Source organism: Sciurus vulgaris (genome assembly GCF_902686455.1).
Source record: "Sciurus vulgaris genome assembly, chromosome: 2".
Taxonomy (NCBI): Eukaryota; Metazoa; Chordata; class Mammalia; order Rodentia; family Sciuridae; genus Sciurus; species Sciurus vulgaris.
This window is the reverse complement of record NC_136462.1, coordinates 13,810,341-13,830,170: the sequence shown is the minus strand read 5'-3', so window position 1 is coordinate 13,830,170 and position 19,830 is coordinate 13,810,341. Positions and strand designations below refer to the sequence as shown.

Sequence of the window (19,830 nt, the reverse complement as noted above, 5' to 3'; positions counted from 1 at the left end):
TAGGAAAGGTTAATTAACTTCAAATCATATAGGAATAGATTCAATTCTGGATCTGACTCTGAACTCTCCTTTACATTACGTCATGTTGGGGAGACACTGAAGACTATAAATAAGAGTGTAGGATTATACTTGTATTTTTAAGCTTGAGAATAATGGAAGTGGGCCTTCAAAGTGTTTGCTTTCCATGTTTATGGAATTTCTGTGCACTTACAAATTTGAAATAATTTATCTGTTATATATTAGACTGCTTTTGTTTAATTATATTTTTCTTTTGAAAGAACCTTTTTAGGTTAGTTACTGTTACTCGACCAAAAAGATGACATCTATTATCAAATTAACCACCCTCTCTGGGGTCCAAGAAGAGTCTGCTCTTTGCTATCTTCTCCAGGTTGATGAGTTTAGATTTTTACTGGACTGCGGCTGGGATGAGCACTTTTCTATGGATATTATAGATTCCCTGAGGAAGTAAGTTACATTTCATATTAAGACTTTTATTAAATAAACTTTAAAAAAATCAACTTCATTTCTGTGCTTTTGTAGTACCATTTTTAATGTTATAGAGGGTTGCTGTCTTTTCACTGATTTAGTTGAGTAAAAGAATTTTATTTATGCCAAAAAAGCTAGACAGTGACCCTTTTAGCTTGTGAAGCTTTGATGGACTTAAAGGTTTGTTTATTGAAATTCAGCAAAATTTTAAGTCAGTTTTTACTTGGCTAGTAGATCTCAGTAGAAATTTTGTTCCTTAATTTCTGAAAAAAGCAAGAGTCTATAAAACATTCCCACATGGAAGTGCTGTAGTTGTATCAAGTTAGCCTGCTTCCTGCATCTTGTGATGCCTAGCGTTGTGAATTCCTCAGAATAATAGCCCAAGTTACAAAAGGATCCTAATCTATGGGAAAAACAAATTCAGCTATATTTGCAGAATCATACTAATTGTTGAAAGAAGGGGGACTTAAATATTTCAAAAACTTAGAAATTGAAATAAAAAATAAAACACCAAATCACTTGTTAATTTCCTTTGTCAGCGAGAACGTACGCGTCATTGATTAATTAGTATTTTATTATAATGAATGTGCTGTTGGACATCATGCTACAAAGCTGAGGCAAAAAGCCATACTAAATCTGTAACCGATTAAATATCCTCTCAACGATTTTTTGAAATTCTAAGTGAGTTGTTGCACTTAAAATAACAATATATAAGATAGCCATTTAAGATCACCTTCCTTGTGGTGTCTCCTTTTTTTCTTTTGTAAACGTGTCTAGACACCTTGTTTAGGTGCAGTTTACACCATGATTCTGTTACCTGTGCAGAGCAGGGTTAGTTACGATTGAAGCTCACAGGTGTCGTCATTGTAACTCTTAACTTGCTCTTCGTTCCCCAGCATTGTCTTCAGTCCAGAATGGGGGCATGATTTTGACTGTTCTACCTTTGCCTTTAAGTACAAGAGTCAAAAGGTGCTCACTCTTGGTGGTGTTCTCCTAGGCACGTTCACCAGATCGACGCGGTGCTGCTCTCTCACCCGGACCCTCTCCATCTGGGCGCCCTCCCATATGCTGTGGGGAAGCTGGGGCTGAATTGCGCCATCTATGCAACCATTCCTGTTTATAAAATGGGGCAGATGTTCATGTATGATCTTTACCAGGTAATTGAAATAATGAAGAAAACATTTTTATATGCCCATCAGTGATCATTTTTAATCTTTGGTTTATGTTATTCTTTTAGTCTCGACACAATACAGAAGATTTTACACTCTTTACATTAGATGATGTGGATGCAGCCTTTGATAAAATACAGCAGCTAAAATTCTCTCAGATTGTGAATTTGAAAGGTAAAAAATGTATCTGTAATAATAGTTGTACTAATAAAGGTTTTGTTTTATTTTGTATTTTGTCTTTCGGTGCTAGGGATCAAACCCAGGGCCTTGGACCCTATTAGGCAAGTGCTCTCCCACTGAGCTATATCCTCGGCCCAGACTCATGCAGTTTAGTCCTCTGAAAAATACTGAGGAGAATTAATAATAAAACTTACAGGTGCCGTGGTCTGAGGACAAAAGGTTAGCATTTTCTGCCTTTACATAGAGCTCTGAACTTGCTGAATTTAAAAGTATTCCAAACTAAAAACTAACAAAATTTTAACAGCTCAGACTTTTTCATATTTAGCTTGTGAAGGGCTTATTTGGTGTTTACAGTGTAAAATGAACAAAAGTAATGAGTCCAGATCCTCCTCCTTGGAGCTTATGGTTTGATTCAGTAGACAGAGTAGCTTAGATGTCCAAATGTAGTAATTAAAGGAAATGAAGTGCTGTGGCAGCTGAATAGTTAATGACTAAAGTCTAAAATTGGATGTAAAAAGTTTATTATTAGGTCAGGATGTCATATATTAAGTCTATATTTATGGTATACACAGAAATGTATTAGAGATTTTCTTTGAAATGAACTCTGGCATTGAAAAAATGGTACCCTAATGAACTGTTGGGATTTAGCAAGAAAGTAAGAATGGTATTAATAGTTTTTGCTTGTATTTAGTTTTTCCATAGAATAAATTCTTTTTCTCAATGAGATTTGAATTATTTTGTCTGGTTAAAGGTTAGCAGAAATGGAAACCCTTGATAATTATTTGTATGATATAAATATTAAAATTTATGACTGAATGTACCGAAGTGGTAAAGCACTTGCCTGCTATGCACAGGACCCTGAATTTAGTCCCCAGTAGCACAAAAAATAAATTAAATTTTGTCAGTTCCTGCTAAGTAATTTGTGTGCTGACTTTAAAGTCTAATCTCTGGCTTTCTATTTATAAGCATAAATATCTCTACCAAAATACATAATAAAATGACAAGTGTTTTTCTTCATTGAAGGAATGGGGATAGAGTCAGACTTACTTTTTTTCTTTAGTTGATGGATCTTTTTTATTTATATGTGGTGCTGAGAATTGAACCCAGTGCCTCACACATGCTAGGCAAGTGCTTTACCACTGAGCTACAACCTCAGCCCATCAGACTTACTTTTCACTGTTTGCATTTTTACTTCTAAAATACAACCTTTCTTTTGGGTTGTGAAACAAATTTGAATGTTGTCGTTATCTTGTTGACATAGGTAAAGGACATGGCTTGTCTATCACACCTCTGCCAGCTGGTCACATGATAGGTGGAACAATATGGAAAATAGTCAAAGATGGAGAAGAAGAAATTGTTTATGCGGTTGACTTCAACCACAAGAGGGAGATGTAGGTATATCAAGACAAAAGCTAAAGGAATTGCAATTGGTATTTGAAGAGAAAATTAGAAGTAATTTTTTTACTCAGATCTAGAGTAATTTAAAAGCACTAAATAGTGAATGTTATTGTTATTACTTGCTTTGTTAGGGGAAAAGTTTGGTATAGGACATAAAGGGATTTTATGTGTATACACGCTCTATTAAATAGATGTCTCCCTGCATGTGTTGCAAAGGAAGTGAATTTTTGTACCTCAAATTAGATTTTATGCTCTTGATATACTGTTTAACAGAACTTTGTGGGAGGGTTGTTAAGTCAGTAATTACCTATGACTATATATATAAATATTTTTTAAATTTTTTACATGTTGATGGACCTTTATTCATTTATTTTTATGTGATACTGAGATTCAAATCCAGTGCCTCACACATGCTAGGCAAGTGCTTTACCACTGAACCACAACCCCAGCCCACTATATATTTTTTATTATAATTATTAACACATATATATGGTTTTCACTGAGACATTTCCATATATGCTTTTATTATGCTGTGTGTGTGTGTTGTGTGTGGTACTAGGGATAGAACTCAGGGGTGCTTTACTACTGAGCTACATCCCCAGTCCTTTTTAAAAGTTGATTTTTATTTTGAGATAGGGTCTTGCTGAGTTGCTCAAGGTGGCCTCAAACTTGTAGCCCTCCTGCTTCAACTTTCCCAGTTTTTTGGATTATAGGCTAGTACTACTGCACCCAGCCATATTTTGGGCTTTGATTACGTCTACCCTCTCTTCTCTCTCATCTCACCCTGTTCCCTAATGATCCCCACCTCTTTCCCTACTTTCCCTTCTTCTTTCAGGTCTTTTTTCTCTTGATTTGCATTTCCCTGATGGCTATACATACTGAGAGAAAAACACATACTTGTTTGTTTCATTTATTTCACTTAACATGTTCTTTAGTTCTATTTTCCTGCAAATGACATGATTTCATTCTTATTTATGGTTGAATATTACTCCATTGTGTATATAAACCATGTTTTCTTTATTCATCTGTTGATGGATACCTAGGCTGATTCCATATCTTGGCTATTGTGAATAATGCCTCAATAAACATGGGTATGCAGGTGTCTGTTTTGTGCACTGACTTCATTTTCCTTGGGTCAGTACTTAAGAGTGGTATAACTTGATCATAAGGTAGTTAGTTCTATTTTTAGTTTGAGGAACTTCTATGTTGTTTTCCATAGTGGCTGTACTAATTTACATTCCCACCAAGTATATACAGGTTCCTTTTTCTCCACCTCTAGCCAGCATTTGTTGGTTTTTGTTCTTTTGAAAGTGGTCATTTGGGCTGGGGTGAGATGACTCTCAATTTAGTGTTTTTGTTTTTTGTTGTTTTGCAGTCCTGTGGCTTGAACCCAGGACCTTGTGCATGCTTGGCAAGTTCACATCCCATCCCTCCATGTAGTTTGGATTTGCATTTCCCTGATGGCTAAACATATTGAGATTTTTTTTTTCCATATCTTTTTGGCTGTTCATATACTACTTTTTTGTTTTTCCTTGTACTAGGGATTGAACCCAGAGTGCTTTACCATTTAACTACATCCCCAGTCCTTTTATTCCTTCTTTTGAGATAGGGTCTCACTAAGTTGTCAAGGCTGGCTTTGAATTTGTGATCTGCATGCCTCAACCTCTCAAGTCACTGAGATGACAGGTGTGCACCTCCAGACCTGGCTCATACTTCTTTTGAGAAGTGTCCATTCAGATTGTTTGCTTGTTTTTTAATTGGATTACTTGTTCTTTAATTGTTAATTTTTAAAATATATTCTGGATATTAATCTTTCATTAGATAAATAGCTGGCAAATATTTTCACCTATTCTGTAGGCAATCTCTTCACGGTTGCTGGGTTCCTTTGCTGTGCAGAAACTTTTTAAATTTGAATAATCCTATTTGTCAGTTCTTGCTTTTGTTTACTAAACCATTGGAATCCTATCCAGGAAATTTGTTGTCTATACCAAGTCTTCAAGTATTTCCCCCATGTTTTCTTCTAGTAGTTTTAGGTCTTACATTATGGTCTTTGATCCATTTTGAGTTGATTTTTGTACAGGGTGAGAAATGGGAATCTTAGGTCAGTCTTCTACTCATGGTTGTCCAGTTTTTTTACCACCATTTGTTGAAGACTGTCTTTTCTCCAACGTATATTTTTGCCCCTTTTTTGAGAATCAATTGCCTGTAGAAAAGTGCTTTTATTTCTGGGTCCTCTAGTTTATTTTGTTGGCTACCATGTCTGTTTTTATGCAAATACCATGCTGTGTATTGGTTGGTTCCACATTTTTCCATGCTGTTTTTGTTACTGTGGTTCTGTAGTGTGTTTTGACATCAGGTATTGCAGTGCCTCCAGCATGGCTTTTTTTGCTGAGGTTTGCTTTGGATATTAGGGGTCTTTTGTATTTCCATATGAATTTTAGAATTTAATTTATTTTTTTCTTTTAGTTCTGTGAAGAATGTCTTTGGTATTTTGATGGGGATTACCTTGAATCTGTAGATTACTTTCAATAGTATGGCCATTTTAACAATATTAATCCTACCAATCCATGAGCATGGGAAGTCTTTCCATCTTCTAATGTCTTTAATTTCCTTCTTCAGTGTTTTATAACTTTCATTATATAGGTCTTTTACCTCCTTGATTATTTTTATTCATAGGTTTTTTTTTTTTTTTTTAATCTATTGTGAGTGGAATTGTTTTCCTGATTTCTTTCTCAGAGCATTCATTATATTGGTGTAGAGAAAAAGTGTTGCTTTTTATATGTACATTTTGTATCTTGCTGAACTTATCAGCTCTTTAATGTCAGATTCCCTTTAAAGGGGGACACAATACTTATAATTTTACATCTTTCATTTGGTACAGCATTACTGTAACATTTTTGGTGTTTGCTCTCATACAGGCTTCTTTTGCTATATCTGTACATTGTTCATAGCTATTTTATTTATTTTATTTTATTTATTTATTTATTTATTTATTTTTGCGGTGCTGGGGATTGAACCCAGGGCCTTGTGCTTGCAAGGCAAGCACACTACCGACTGAGCTATCTCCCCAGCCCCTATTTTATTTTATTTTTTAAAATTTATTTTTATTGTAAACAAATGGGATACATGTTGTTTCAGTTTGTACATAGAGTAACAGCATACCATTTGCTTATTCATATATTTACATAGAGTAATGATGTTTGATTCATTCCATTATTTTTTTCCTTCCCCCCACCCCTCCCACCTCTCTTTTCCCTCTATACAGTCCCTCCTTCCTCCATTCTTGTCCCCCTCCCACCCCCCCATTAAGTGTCATCATCTACTTATCAGTGAGATTATTCTTCTTTTGGATTTTTGAGATTGGCTTATCTCACTTAACATGCTATTCTCCAATTTCGTCCATTTGCCTGCAAATGCCATAATTTTATTATTCTTTATAGCTGAGTAATATTCCATTGTGTGTGTATATATATATATATATATATATACCACAGTTTCTTTATCCATTCATCAATTGAAGGGCATCTAGGTTGGTTCCATAGTCTGGCTATTGAGCCGCTATGAACATTGATGTGGCTGTATCTCTGTAGTGTGCTGATTTTAAGTCCTTTGGGTATAGGCCGAGGAGTGGGATAGCTGGGTCAAATGGTAGGTCCATTCCAAGTTTTCTAAAGAATCTCCACACTGCTTTCCATAGTGGCTGCACTAATTTGCAGTCCCACCAGCAATGTATGAGTGTACCTTTTTCCCCACATCCTCTCCAACACCTATTGTTGCTTGTGTTCTTGATAATCACCATTCTAATTGGGGTGAGATGGAATCTTAGTGTAGTTTTGATTTGCATTTCTCTTATTACTAAAGATGTTGAACATTTTTTCATATGTCTATTGATTGCTTGTACATCTTCTGTGAAGTGTCTGTTCATTTCCTTTAGCCCATTTGTTGATTGGGTTATTTGTATTCTTGGTGTAGAGTTTTTTGAGTTCTTTATAGATTCTGGAAATTAGTGCTCTATCTGAAGTATGAGAGGCAAAGATATTCTCCCACTCTGTAGGCTCTCTCTTTGCATTGCTGATAGTTTCCTTTGCTGAGAGAAAGCTATTTAGTTTGAATCTATCCCAGTTATTGATTCTTGCTTTTATTTCTTGTGCTATGGGAATCCTGTTAAGGAAGTCTGATCCTAAGCCAACAAGGTGAAGATTTGGACCTACTTTTTCTTCTATAAGATGCAGGGTCTCTGTTCTGATTCCAAGGTCCTTGATCCATTATGAGTTGAGTTTTGTGCAGGGTGAGAGATAGGGGTTTAGTTTCATTCTGTTGCATATGGATTTCCAGTTTTCCCAGCACCATTTGTTGAAGAGGCTATCTTTTCTCCATTGCATATTTTTGGCCCCTTTGTCTAGTATGAGAAAATTGTATTTATTTGGGTTTGTGTCCATGTCCTCTATTCTGTACCATTGATCTACCTGTCTATTTTGGTGCCAATACCATGCCGTTTTTGTTACTATTGCTTTGTAGTATAGTTGAAGTTCTGGTATTGCAATACCCCCTGTTTCATTCTTCCTGCTAAGGATTGCTTTAGCTATTCTGGGTTTCTTATTCTAATCCAGATGAATTTCATGATTGCTCTATTTCTGTGAGGTACGTCATTGGGATTTTAATTGGAATTGCATTGAATCTGTATAGCACTTTTGGTAGTATGGCATTTTGATAATATTAATTCTGCCTATCCAAGAATTTGGGAGATCTTTCCATCTTCTAAAGTCTTCCTTAATTTCTTTCTTCAGTGTTTTGTAGTTTTCATTGTAGAGATCTTTTACCTCTTTGGTTAGATTGAAACCCAAGTATTTTATTTTTTTTGAGGCTATTGCAAATGGAGTTGTTTTCCTCATTTCCCTTTCAGCTGTTCCATCACTCGAGTATAAAAATGCTGTAGATTTATGCGTGTTGATTTTATAGCCTGCTGTTTTGCTGAATTCATTGATGAGGTCTAGAAGTTTTCTGGAGGAGGTTTTTGGATCCTCTAAATATAGAATCATGTCATCCGCAAATAGTGACAGCTTAAGTTCCTCTTTTCCTATTCGTATCCCTTTAATTTCTTTAGTCTGCCTAATTGCTCTGGCTAGAGTTTCGAGGACAGTGTTGAATAGAAGTGGTGAAAGAGGACATCCCTGTCTTGTTCCCATTTTTAAAGGGAATGGTTTCAGTTTTTCTCCATTAAGAATGATGTTGGCCATGGGCTTAGCATAAATAGCCTTTACAAGGTTCAGGTATGTTCCTACTATCCCTATTTTTTCTAGTGTTTTGAGCATGAAGGGGTGTTGTATATTGTCAAATGCTTTTTCTGCGTCAATTGAAATAACCATATGATTCTTATCCTAAGTCTATTGACATGATGGATTATGTTTATTGATTTATGGATGTTAAACCATCCTTGCATTCCAGGAATGAACCCCACTTGATCGTGGTGCACAATTTTCTTAATATGTTTTTGGATACAGTTTGCCAATATTTTGTTAAGGATCTTAGCATCTATATTCATCAAGGATATTGGTCTAAAATTTTCTTTCCTTGATGTGTCTTTTCCTGGTTTGGGTATGAGGGTGATATTAGCTTCATAGAATGAGTTCAGTAGGGTACCCTCCTTTTCTATTTCCTGGAATGCTTTGAGAAGTATTGGAATGAGTTCTTCTTTGAAGGTCTTGTAGAACTTGGCTGAGAATCCGTCTGGTCCTGGGCTTTTCTTGGATGGTAGATTTTTAATGGCTTCTTCTATTTCATTGCTTGATATTGATCTGTTTAAATCGTGTATGTCTTTCTATTTTGTTGGAATACAGATTTTCAAAGTAGCTTCTCATTATGTTCTGTATCTCAGTGGTGTCTGTTGTGATATTTCCTTTTGCATCATGTATTTTAGTAATTTGAGTCTTCTCTCTCCTTCTTTTTGTTAGTGTGGCTAAGGGTTTGTCTATTTTGTTTACTTTCTCAAAGAACCAACTTTTTGCTATGTCAATTTTTTGAATAGTTTCTTTTGTTTCAATTTCATTGATTTCAGCTCTGATTTTAATTATTTCCTGTCTTCTACTTTTGCTGTTATTCTGTTCTTCTTTTTCTAGGGCTTTGAGCTGTACTGTTAGGTTATTTAATTGTTGACTTTTCATTCTTTTCTGGAATGCACTCCAGGCAATGAATTTTCCTCTTAGTACCGCTTTCATTGTGTCCCAGAGATTTTGATATGTTGTATCATCATTCTCATTGACCTCTAAGAATTTTTTAATCTCCTCCCTGATGTTTTTTGTTATCCATGTTTCATTCAATAGCATATTATTTAGTCTCGAGTTGTTGGAGTAATTTCCTTTTTTTACTTTGTCATTGATTTCTACTCTCAGTCCATTATGATCTGATAGAACAGAAGGCAGTATCTCTATTTTTTTGCATTTCCTAAGGTCTGCTTTGTGGCATAACATATGGTCTATTTTCGAGAAGGTTCCATGTGCTGCTGAGACCAAAGTGTATCCACTCATTGATGGATGGAATATTCTATATATATATCTATTAAGTCTAGGTTATTGATTGTGTTATTGAGTTCTATGATTTCTTTGGTTGGATTTTGTTTGGAAGATCTATCTAGTGGTGACAGCAGTGCATTAAAATCGCCCAGAATTATTGTGTTGTGGTCTATGTGATTCTTGAAATTGAGAAGGATTTGTTTGATGTACAGGGATGCACCAATGTTTGGGGCATAAATATTTACTATCGTTATGTCTTCCTGATTTATGGTTCCCTTAAGCAGTATGAAATGTCCTTCTTTTTCTCTTCTATCTTTGGCTTGAAGTCCACTTAATCTGATATAAGAATGGAAACCCCCGCTTTTTTACTGAGTCCATGTGCGTGGTAGGTTTTTTCCCATCCTTTCACCTTTAGTCTGTGGATGTCTTTTTCTATGAGATGAGTCTCTTGCAGGTAGCATATTGTTGGGTCTTTTTTTTTTAATCCATTCTGCCAGTCTATGTCTTTTGATTGCTGAGTTTAGGCCATTAACTTTCAGGGTTATTATTGAGAAATGATTTGTATTCCCAGTCATTTGGCTTATTTTTGGTTTTTAAGTTGGCTTGGTTTCTCTTTTGAGTGGTTTTTCTCTAAGGTAGTTCCCCCCTTTGCTGACCTCCATTGTTGTTTTTCATTTCCTCCTCATGGAATATTTTGTTGAGAACATTCTGTAGTGCAGGCTTTCTATTTGTAAATTCTTTTAACTTTTGTTTATCATGGAAGGATTTTATTTCATCTTCAAATCTGAAGGTTAGTTTTGCTGGGTATAGGATTCTTGGTTGGCAACCATGTTCTTTCAGAGCTTGAAATATGTTGTTCCAGGCCCTTCTAGCTTTTAGAGTCTGGGTTGAGAAGTCGGCTGCTGTCCGTTATTGGTCTCCCCCTATATGTAATCTGATGCTTTTCTCTCGCGGCCTTCAAAATCCTATCTTTATTTTGAATGTTAGGCATTTTCATTATAATGTGCCTTGGTGTGGATCTGTTGTGATTCTGTGCATTTGGTGTTCTGTAAGCCTCTTGTATTTGATTTTTTATTTCATTCTTCAGGTTTGGGAAATTTTCTGATATTATTTCATTGAATAGTTGTTCATTCCTTTGGTTTGTATCTCTGTGCCTTCCTCAATCCCAATAATTCTTAAATTTGGTCTTTTCATGATGTCCCATAGTTCTTGGAGATTCTGTTCATGATTTCTTACCATCTTCTCTGTTTGGGCGACTTTATTTTCAAGATTAAATATCTTGTCTTCATTGTCTGAGGTCCTGTCTTCCAAGTGGTCTAGTCTGTTGGTGATGCTTTCCATTGAGTTTTTTATTTGGTTCATTGTCTCCTTCATTTCAAGGATTTCTGTTTGGTTTTTTTTGAGAATCTCTATCTCTTTGTTGAAATGATCTTTTGCTTCCTGCAGGTGCTCTTTCAGCTTATTGGTATTATCATTCATTGCCTGCATTTGCTCTCTTATCTCATCCTTTGCTTTGCGAATCATCTTAATCATGTATAATCTGAAGTCCTTTTCTGACATTTCTTCTAACATATTGTCATTGGATTCTATTACTATAGAATCTAGATTTGTTTGGATCATTTTCTTCCCTTGTTTTTTCATGTTGTTCACGTATCTTCCCCTCTAGCGCCGCCGATCTGGGATATTGCAGATTTCCCCCTATAGGCTTATAGTGGCCCTATAGGTTTCCAAAACCCTTTCTTTAAGGGGAGATCAATATTAGCAGTGCCCAAATCAGATACTATGCAATCCTAGACCAAATAGCCCCTGACAATGAGCTTCAAGCCTCCAGCAGGCGTCTTAGGATGGGATTTGCCCCACCTGAAGATCGGAGCTATGGCTTCCAGGATTATCCAAGATGGCTGCTCTGGCTTCCAGATGTGTTGGCAAATGGGGAGCTGCAACTCAGGGGTGGACGTGGTCAGCTGGAGGTCCTGGAGACAGGATGCAGTTGGTCCGGCAGGGGTCCTGGAGGTCAGGTGTGTTTGGTGTGGTTGTGTGATCCAGGAGGCCGAGTGCAGTCAGTCGGTCTGGGGTCCCGGTGATAGGGCGCAGTCAGTTGGTCTGGGGGTCCTGGCGGCAGGGAGCAGTCAGTTGATGTGAGGGCCCCAGAGGCAGGGAGTGATCGGTCGGGCTGAGGGATCCTGGAGATGGGACTTAGTCAGTCCGTCCAGGGGTCCTATAGGGCCTGGCTGTTGTCTCAAAATGGCAGCAGCCACGTGTAATCAAACCTGCAGGTACTGTAACAGTGAACTTCCAGCCAGCAGCAGGCAGCTGGTGCTCCATTGGCAGTCTGTGGTCAGTCTGCTGGCAGCTGTTGGCCAATCAGGAGGTGAACCTCGAGTGTTGGGTGATGGATAGGGGTAAGGCAGGCGATGGACAGGCGAGAAGCAGGCAAGTGGCGGATGATAGACGCCTGACAGTGAGCAGTCTGCTCTCAAAAAAGGCGTCGATGTGCTGGCAGATTGCAGGTGATCACAGCAGATAAATGGGGTAAAGAGCAGGGGATCGACAGGCAGCAAAAACTGCCTCACCGAGAAACAGATAGCGTCTGTTTGAATCTGGCGTTGCGGAGCGACAAGGAACGCAGCCTCCCTCTAGTCTGCCATCTTGGATCTCCCATAGCTATTTTATATTAGATTATAGTAGCCTCAAAATCTTTATAGTAAGAAATATTTAAAACTATTAGTTTGAGTTTATACTCCTGTAATCTTAATGAGGAATGTGTGTATGTTTGAATAAATGGTAACTGAATTCAACTATTCTGGAAAAGAATCAATTTGTGTCTTTTATAATGTGACAAAATAAATTTCAAATGATTTAGAATTAAATAGAAAAGGAAGCAATATTGGTTTGTCCATGAGTTGGTCAGTCTTTCTGGTTGAAACTTCCCAGAGAAGGGAGTTTTCTGGAAAAGGTTAACCCTTTCTGGAATGGCATTAGTAATACTTGTACATTCTAGTAAATACATTTCTGTGAACATAGCCTAAAGAAACAATCAGAAATGCAACCAAAGCTTTTCATAAAAATGTTCTTTGAAAGATTATAATGGCAAAAAGTGACGTATATTTCAATAAAAGAAATGATCAATTAAATGTAGTACAGGCTCTATAGAAAGTGTTCACAATTGTTAAAAATTAGGTTTAGGGGACTGGATCTGTGGCTCAGTGGCAGGGTGCTTGCTTAGCATGTGTGAGGCACTGGGTTTGATCCTTGGCACCACATGAAAATAAATAAAATAAAGTCATTCTGTCCATCTACAACTACAAAAAATAAAATAGATTAAAAATAAAAAAATAGGTTTAGGAGCCAGGTGTGCACACCTGTAATCCCAGCAGCTCAGGAGGCTGAGGCAGGAGGATCTCCAGTTCAAAACCAGCTTCAGCAACGGTGAGGCACTAAGCAACTCAGTGAGACCCTGTCTCTAAATCAAATACAAAATAGGGCTGGGGTTGTGGCTCAGTGGTTGAGTGCCCCTGAGTTCAATCCCTGGTTACCCACCCCCCCAAAAAAATTAGGTTTAAGAAAAAAATTTTAATGTCATGGGAATAAAAAGCAGAATATAGATCTGTATGTATGCATATATGTATGTATGTATGTATGGGATAGCCACTTTTTAAAATGCATTCATGAACTGGGCATGGTGGGGGGGTATGAATATAATTCCAGCAACTTGGGAGGCTGAAATGGGAGGATTGCAAATTTAAGGCCAGCCTGGGTAACTTAATGAGACCCTGTCACAAAATAAAAAATTAAAAAGTTGCCAGGCGTGGGGGTGAATGTCTGTAATCCCAGGGGCTCAGGAAGCTGAGGCAGAAGAATCGAGTATTCACAGCCAGCCTCAGCAACAGTGAGGTGCTAAGTAACTTGGTAAGACCCTGTCTCTAAATAAAATATAAAATAGGTGGGGATGTGGCTTAGGGGCCAAGTGCCCTTGAGTTCAATCTCTGGTTACCCCCCACCCCAGAAATTTTAAAAATAAAAAATGTGTATGCATAGAAAAATTTATATGGTTAGGAGGATGAACCTAAAATAGTATATCAATAATCTTGAATGGTGGTACTCGGGAAAATTTTTATTTTCCTTTTTATGTTTTTGAATTTATTAGATTTTTAAAAATTAATGAGTATTATATATTAATGGGAGAAATAAAAATTGCTTATAAAATCAGTTACTTATTTTTAAGTAAGGTAAGCTATTTTATTTGAAGTGATATAAAATATTATTCTTCTTAACCTTTGTTATAGCCACTTAAATGGATGTTCCCTGGAAATGCTAAGCAGACCCTCTCTACTTATCACAGATTCATTTAATGCTACATACGTGCAGCCTAGAAGAAAACAGAGAGATGAACAACTTCTGAGTATGTATTATCTACATCTCTTTTAAAGAGTTGTGTAAGTGCATGGTAGCATGAATCACTGTAGATTGTATTGAACTTAGTCATAAGAGATTGGCTAACACCTATTTTTGAAAAAATATGTGGCTGTCTCAGTATTTTGTATAAGAAGATTCTTTTGTGGAAAAGATGTGAAGATTGACTTCTCCCTGCCATTTAATACATGGCTAGCTCTCCTGGGCACTTACTGCTTTATGTCTGTATATAAAGGCCTCATACACATCTATTAGAAAAGCATAGTTTAAAAGAAAACTAAAAGAGATAAATGAGGGTGCAGATAGTCCTCTGGTATTGGTGTTGGGTGTTTTAATTATAATTTAGTCATCCTGGTTTTAGAGAGCTTCTGAGTCGTCACGGCTTCTGCTTTGACTTGAGCTGCTTCAATTCTTTTTTTTTTTTTTTTTTTTCTTATAAACTGTATGAGATGTCAGTGGGAAAATTAGGTTTCACTTTTATTTTTACACATATTAATAACCACTGCACTAATCTATATAAAAAGTATAACTAGTATACTGTATCATTAATTTACTGACTTTAAAATGCTCTTCAATCCTTGTTTGTTTGTTTGTTTTTACTAGAGTGTACTTTTACCAAGTATTTCTAAGGCTTTTACCAGAGCAAAGAAATCTATTCATAAAAATGCTTTTGTTGGGCTGGGGATATGGCTCAGTTGGTAGAGCACAAGGCCCTGGGTTCAATCCCCAGTACTGCAAAAAAAAAAAAAAAAAAAAAAAAAAAAAAAAGCTTTTGTTGGGCCGGGTGCACTGTCGCATGCCTGTAATCCCAGCAGCACAGGAAGCTGAGGCAGGAGGATCTCTAGTTCAAAGCCAGCCTCAGCAAAAGTGAGACCCTGTCTTTAAATAAAATACAAAATATGGCTGGGGATATGGCTTAGTGGTCAAGTACCCCTGAGTTCAATCCCTGGTACCTTTAAAAAAAAAAAAAAAAAAAAAAGCTTTTGTTGGAAGGGAATAAGATCTATATTTTATTCTACATATATACAAAATTTATACACACACACACACAGATGTGTGTGTTGCATGTACATACAAATCTGGGAATTAACAACAAACTTCATTAGGCTAGACAGGTAAGGCTGGGATGACCTAGAAGCCTTAAGCTGGGTGCATTTGACCTAGTCATTGAATTTTATCAGTGTTACAAATATCATTTTCTATGTGGATTTGACATGAAAAGTGTTAGGAACTACTGATTTATAATTCTTCAATGACTTAAAATTTGAGAGTTAATGGTACTGTTTTTTACTCCTGTAAAGATATGTTTAACAGAATCAAAAGTGTTTGTGCTGGGTTGGGCTGTAGCTCAGTGGCAGAGTGCTTGCCTTGCACGTGTGAGGCACTGGGTTTGATCCTTGGCATCACATAAAAATATACAAATAAAATAAAGGCATGCTGTCTATCTACAACTACAAAAAAAAAAATAATTAAAAAAAAAGTGGTCGTGCTGACTTAAAATTCTTTTTCTTTGTACCTGACCTAGTAATTATATGTATAAATTATAGTATTTGTCATAAACCAGGGAGACCGAGTTGTCTTTAATTTTGTAGCAAAGTATTGCTTTGAACTACAAGGATTTTACATTCCTGTTTTCTAGCAAATGTCCTGGAAACACTTCGAGGTGATGGAAATGTATTAATAGCAGTGGACACTGCAGGCAGAGTTTTGGAACTTGCTCAACTTCTTGATCAGATCTGGAGAACTAAAGATGCAGGCTTGGGTGTTTACTCATTGGCACTCCTAAATAATGTCAGTTATAATGTGGTGGAGTTTTCTAAGTCCCAGGTTTGTTATGTTTATAATAAAGAACTTTGCCACAGTGATTGGGCTTATGGACTGTAGTGTCTTAGTTGCCTTCTGTATTTCCTTTTTCTGAAGGGATGGTTAATAATAATAAGCATTAACTGTTTACTGCCCTGTGTGCTTTGTATGTATTATTTTATTTAATCCATATATACCCTATAAAGTAGTTTTTGTCTCCATTTTGCAGATTGAGCAGGTTGCTTCCCTTCTAACTCTTGTTCTTCTGGTCTATAAAATGGGAACAAAAATATATCCTACTTCATAAAATATAAATGTTAGAATTCAGTTCTTTTGTATAAGCGCTTTGTCTTGAAATAGCAGTCTCTAGGGTGAGTTATTTAGAACATATACACTGCCTTCTCTAAAAGATTTAGGTCACTTATAAATGAAACCGTACAGAATTAGATTTTTAGGGATGAAAACTCGGGTGGGAAGGTCTAATGGAGAAGAAAAGCAGAAAACAAGCTGCTTATTAAATGGTACAAACTTAAGCTACTAGTGGGGAAAAAAGACTTGAAACAAGATAGACTTGAATTCCTTGACTGTTTTAGAATACATTGAAGCTCCAGTATTTTCTTGTAATTGTCATCTTTTCTTCCTATGTTAGGTAGAATGGATGAGTGATAAACTGATGAGATGTTTTGAAGACAAAAGGAATAACCCGTTTCAGTTTCGTCATCTCTCACTATGCCATGGGCTTTCTGACTTGGCTCGTGTACCCAGCCCCAAAGTTGTGCTTGCCAGCCAACCTGACCTGGAATGTGGATTTTCAAGGGATCTGTTTATTCAGTGGTGTCAGGACCCTAAAAACTCCATTATTCTAACTTACAGAACAACTCCTGGGACTTTAGCACGTTTCCTAATTGATAATCCTTCTGAAAAAATTACAGAAATAGAGGTAAGCAAGCTCTTTATCTTAGAACTGGGGTACTTTATGCATAATGTATAAAAAATCAGGGACCAAAAGCAAAATTTGAAATTGTTTCAGGATGTTTGTCAGAATAACAATAGAGGAGAAAAACAAAAGCAAAAAATAACAGTAGAGACCCTTTAACTGCACAGACTTACCAGCTTCTTTTCATTCTTAAACTCCTGCATGGTAATACTTCTGGAACCATACCCAGAAGGAATACATGTACACTGTATCCTCTTTCTCTGAAAAGTTGCTTTTCTTACCCTAATTGAAATCTGGCTGCTGTCCTATGGTGTTCTTTTCTGTAGGCCTTTTAAATAGATAGGCTTTTTCTTTTCTTGGTTCTTCTACTTGGGTTGGGTAAGTGTCCTCCTTGTTCTGTGCTGCAGTTTTTAGGCCATTTTTTTTTTTTTTTTTTTCTTTTTGCACTTCATGCCATCAGACCTGATGATATGCTGACCCCTCCTTGTTTATGACATTTCTTAATTCTGTGGTTATTCTGTCATTCATCAGTGATTTTAGACCCTCGTTCATGGCCTTCTTGCCCACTTGTGTTCAGGACTCCTTTCTTGCTGTCTTGAGCGTGCGTGCAGGTGCTCTGTCCAATTCTTCAGTCCTGTCAGTTCCTTACGCCTTTTTTCTCAGTGTGCTTTCCCTCCGCTTTGCCCTAGCTGCCCATTCCCACTCCTGCTGTCTGCATCAAGTCTCCCACTGATCTTGCAGGTGACTTTCCCTATTACTCCTGTGCCAACAGTTCTTTGGTTTCACCGAGACTTTCAGTTCATGAACCTCACCTTTCACTGTCAATCATCATTGTTTAGAGTCATTGATCCATGATTAATCATTTAGTAAACACCTTTAACTCTCTTACCATTCTTCTCTTTAATTTACCTACCTGGCAAAGCCTTAGCATTAAACTATTTGCTTGGTCTGTACCTGCACTCAAGCAGCTTTTTCATTAGAGTTAAATATGACCATGTGGACAGTTTCTCTGTACTTTCGTGACCTCATATCTCAAAAGGGCCCCCAGTACTAACTCCACATTCTATAGAATATTCCTTTTCTCTCTCTAGTAAGGAGAATTTTATGCCTTCTTTCTTCTCAAATATCCTATAATATACTCTTATTCTCATCGGTATCCCCTGACCTTGTCTGAAATGGAACAGAGAAGTAGTAGTAGTCAGACAAGAATTCCTTTATCTTATTGTCACTAAACATACTAACTTGTTTCTGCATCCGTACATGCAGCCTTATCTCCTGTTATTAGAGCAAGAGAATTAGCAGAATGGCCAAGATGCTAAAGGATGATTTTGCTTAATAACCAACCCATGGAATCAGTTTCCCAAAACTAGTACCATTGACTCTATAGCTCAGAGTAATTGATACTGGATGGGTTGGTTAATAACTGCCAAGGTTGTGCAAAGTTTTAGACGATTACTTTTCATTTTGTCTTCATAGCAACCATTTAAAGGAACATTTGGTTTGTTAAAAGCTAAATTGTATTTTTGTCTTATAAAACTTTTACTTATAAGAAAATCATAATATCAGTAAATAAAATCTGATATGTATTGACTGTAAATACAGAATTGTTGAACAAAGGATTCAGAGAAAGCACATCAAAGTAAAATACTCTCTTGGGTTACTTAATAGCTTAGAAATGCAAAATTAAAAATCAGAAGTACTTAACACAGTTTCATGAGATGAAATACTGAATTTGAAAATTTTAATTACTAGAAATTCAATTAGGGCTGATATGCCATTTGAGGAATTAATAAAAAAATTAGGTTTGGAGGAGAAAAAAATGACATTTCAGAGTGTCCTCATGAAATCAGAAGCAGCTGAAACATGAAATGTCAGATTTTTTTATTTAAAAAAAATAATACTTGTGTTCAGGATTCTTTCCCTGCTCACCTTCTTAGGAATATGTCTCCTGCAGTTATCCCTTCTCTCTCCATCTGTCTTTTTTTCCCCTCTACTTGATCCCATCCAGAACAATTCTTACCTCCACCCATCCTCCTGACCTGTTCCTCTCTCTTCCTCATGAGAATAGCTGCACCTGACACATTTACTCAGGCCAAAAATCTAGAAAATTAAAAATGGTCACCGAAGTATAATATGTACTGAAATGTGCATATCATAAGTATAGTGTGTGATACTTTTCACCTATTGAACACACCTGTCTAGCCTGCACATAGGTCAAGAAATAGGACCAGCTCCTTATACATCTGCCTTGTAACCCTGTCTCTCCCTGTCCCCAAGGATAACTGTATCCTGCAAAGATTATTAATGCACAGATCATTACTGTTTATTTTTTTAACTCCTTGGTTTTCTCTGAACATTCACACCCAGTCCATGAGCAAGTATGTTGACCTGACTGCCTGACGTATCTTATATTTGTCTACTTTTCTTTCTCCCCTGCTGTCATCCTGGCCCAATGCCAAGAGGTCTTGCATAAACTGCAGTAGTTTCCTAACTGGTTTTTCTATGTTTACTTTTTTATTCCCTTAATAAATAAAATAATAAAGATAAAAGATGATCAAATAAAAGGTGATTGAAGCCATCTTTTATGCGGTGGTGGTAAAAAATGCATGTAATTTGCTATCTTGACTATATTTAAGTTTATAGTACAGTAGTATTAGTTTCTGTGGTACTGGTGATTACACCCAGGACCTTATGCATGCTGAGCAAGTGCTCTACCTTTGTGCTACATCCCTAACTCCATATGCATTTTTTTTTTTAAGTTGTAGATGGATACCAGACTTTATTTTATTTTATTTATTTATTTTTATGTGGTGCTGAGGATGGAACCCAGTGCCTCCCAGAGGCAAGCACTCTACCACTGAGCTACAACCACAGCATCCCCATATACATTCTTTTTTTCTTTAATTAAAAAAAAAAATTATAAACAACATCAGAG

The 19,830-nt window shown here is 36.6% G+C and overlaps 1 protein-coding gene across 1 annotated transcript in view; it reads left to right on the top strand.

The window, feature by feature from the left end:
• The window catches only part of CPSF2 (cleavage and polyadenylation specific factor 2), a 32,324-nt gene continuing 12,494 nt past the window's right edge, over positions 1-19,830 (top strand). The window contains exons 1-7 of the mRNA XM_079127627.1: positions 1-465; positions 1,484-1,643; positions 1,724-1,829; positions 3,097-3,226; positions 14,029-14,144; positions 15,795-15,982; positions 16,608-16,898. Coding sequence (XP_078983753.1) covers positions 317-465; positions 1,484-1,643; positions 1,724-1,829; positions 3,097-3,226; positions 14,029-14,144; positions 15,795-15,982; positions 16,608-16,898 — 1,140 coding nt within the window. The 5' untranslated portion in view covers positions 1-316. The remainder of the gene's footprint in view (positions 466-1,483; positions 1,644-1,723; positions 1,830-3,096; positions 3,227-14,028; positions 14,145-15,794; positions 15,983-16,607; positions 16,899-19,830) is intronic.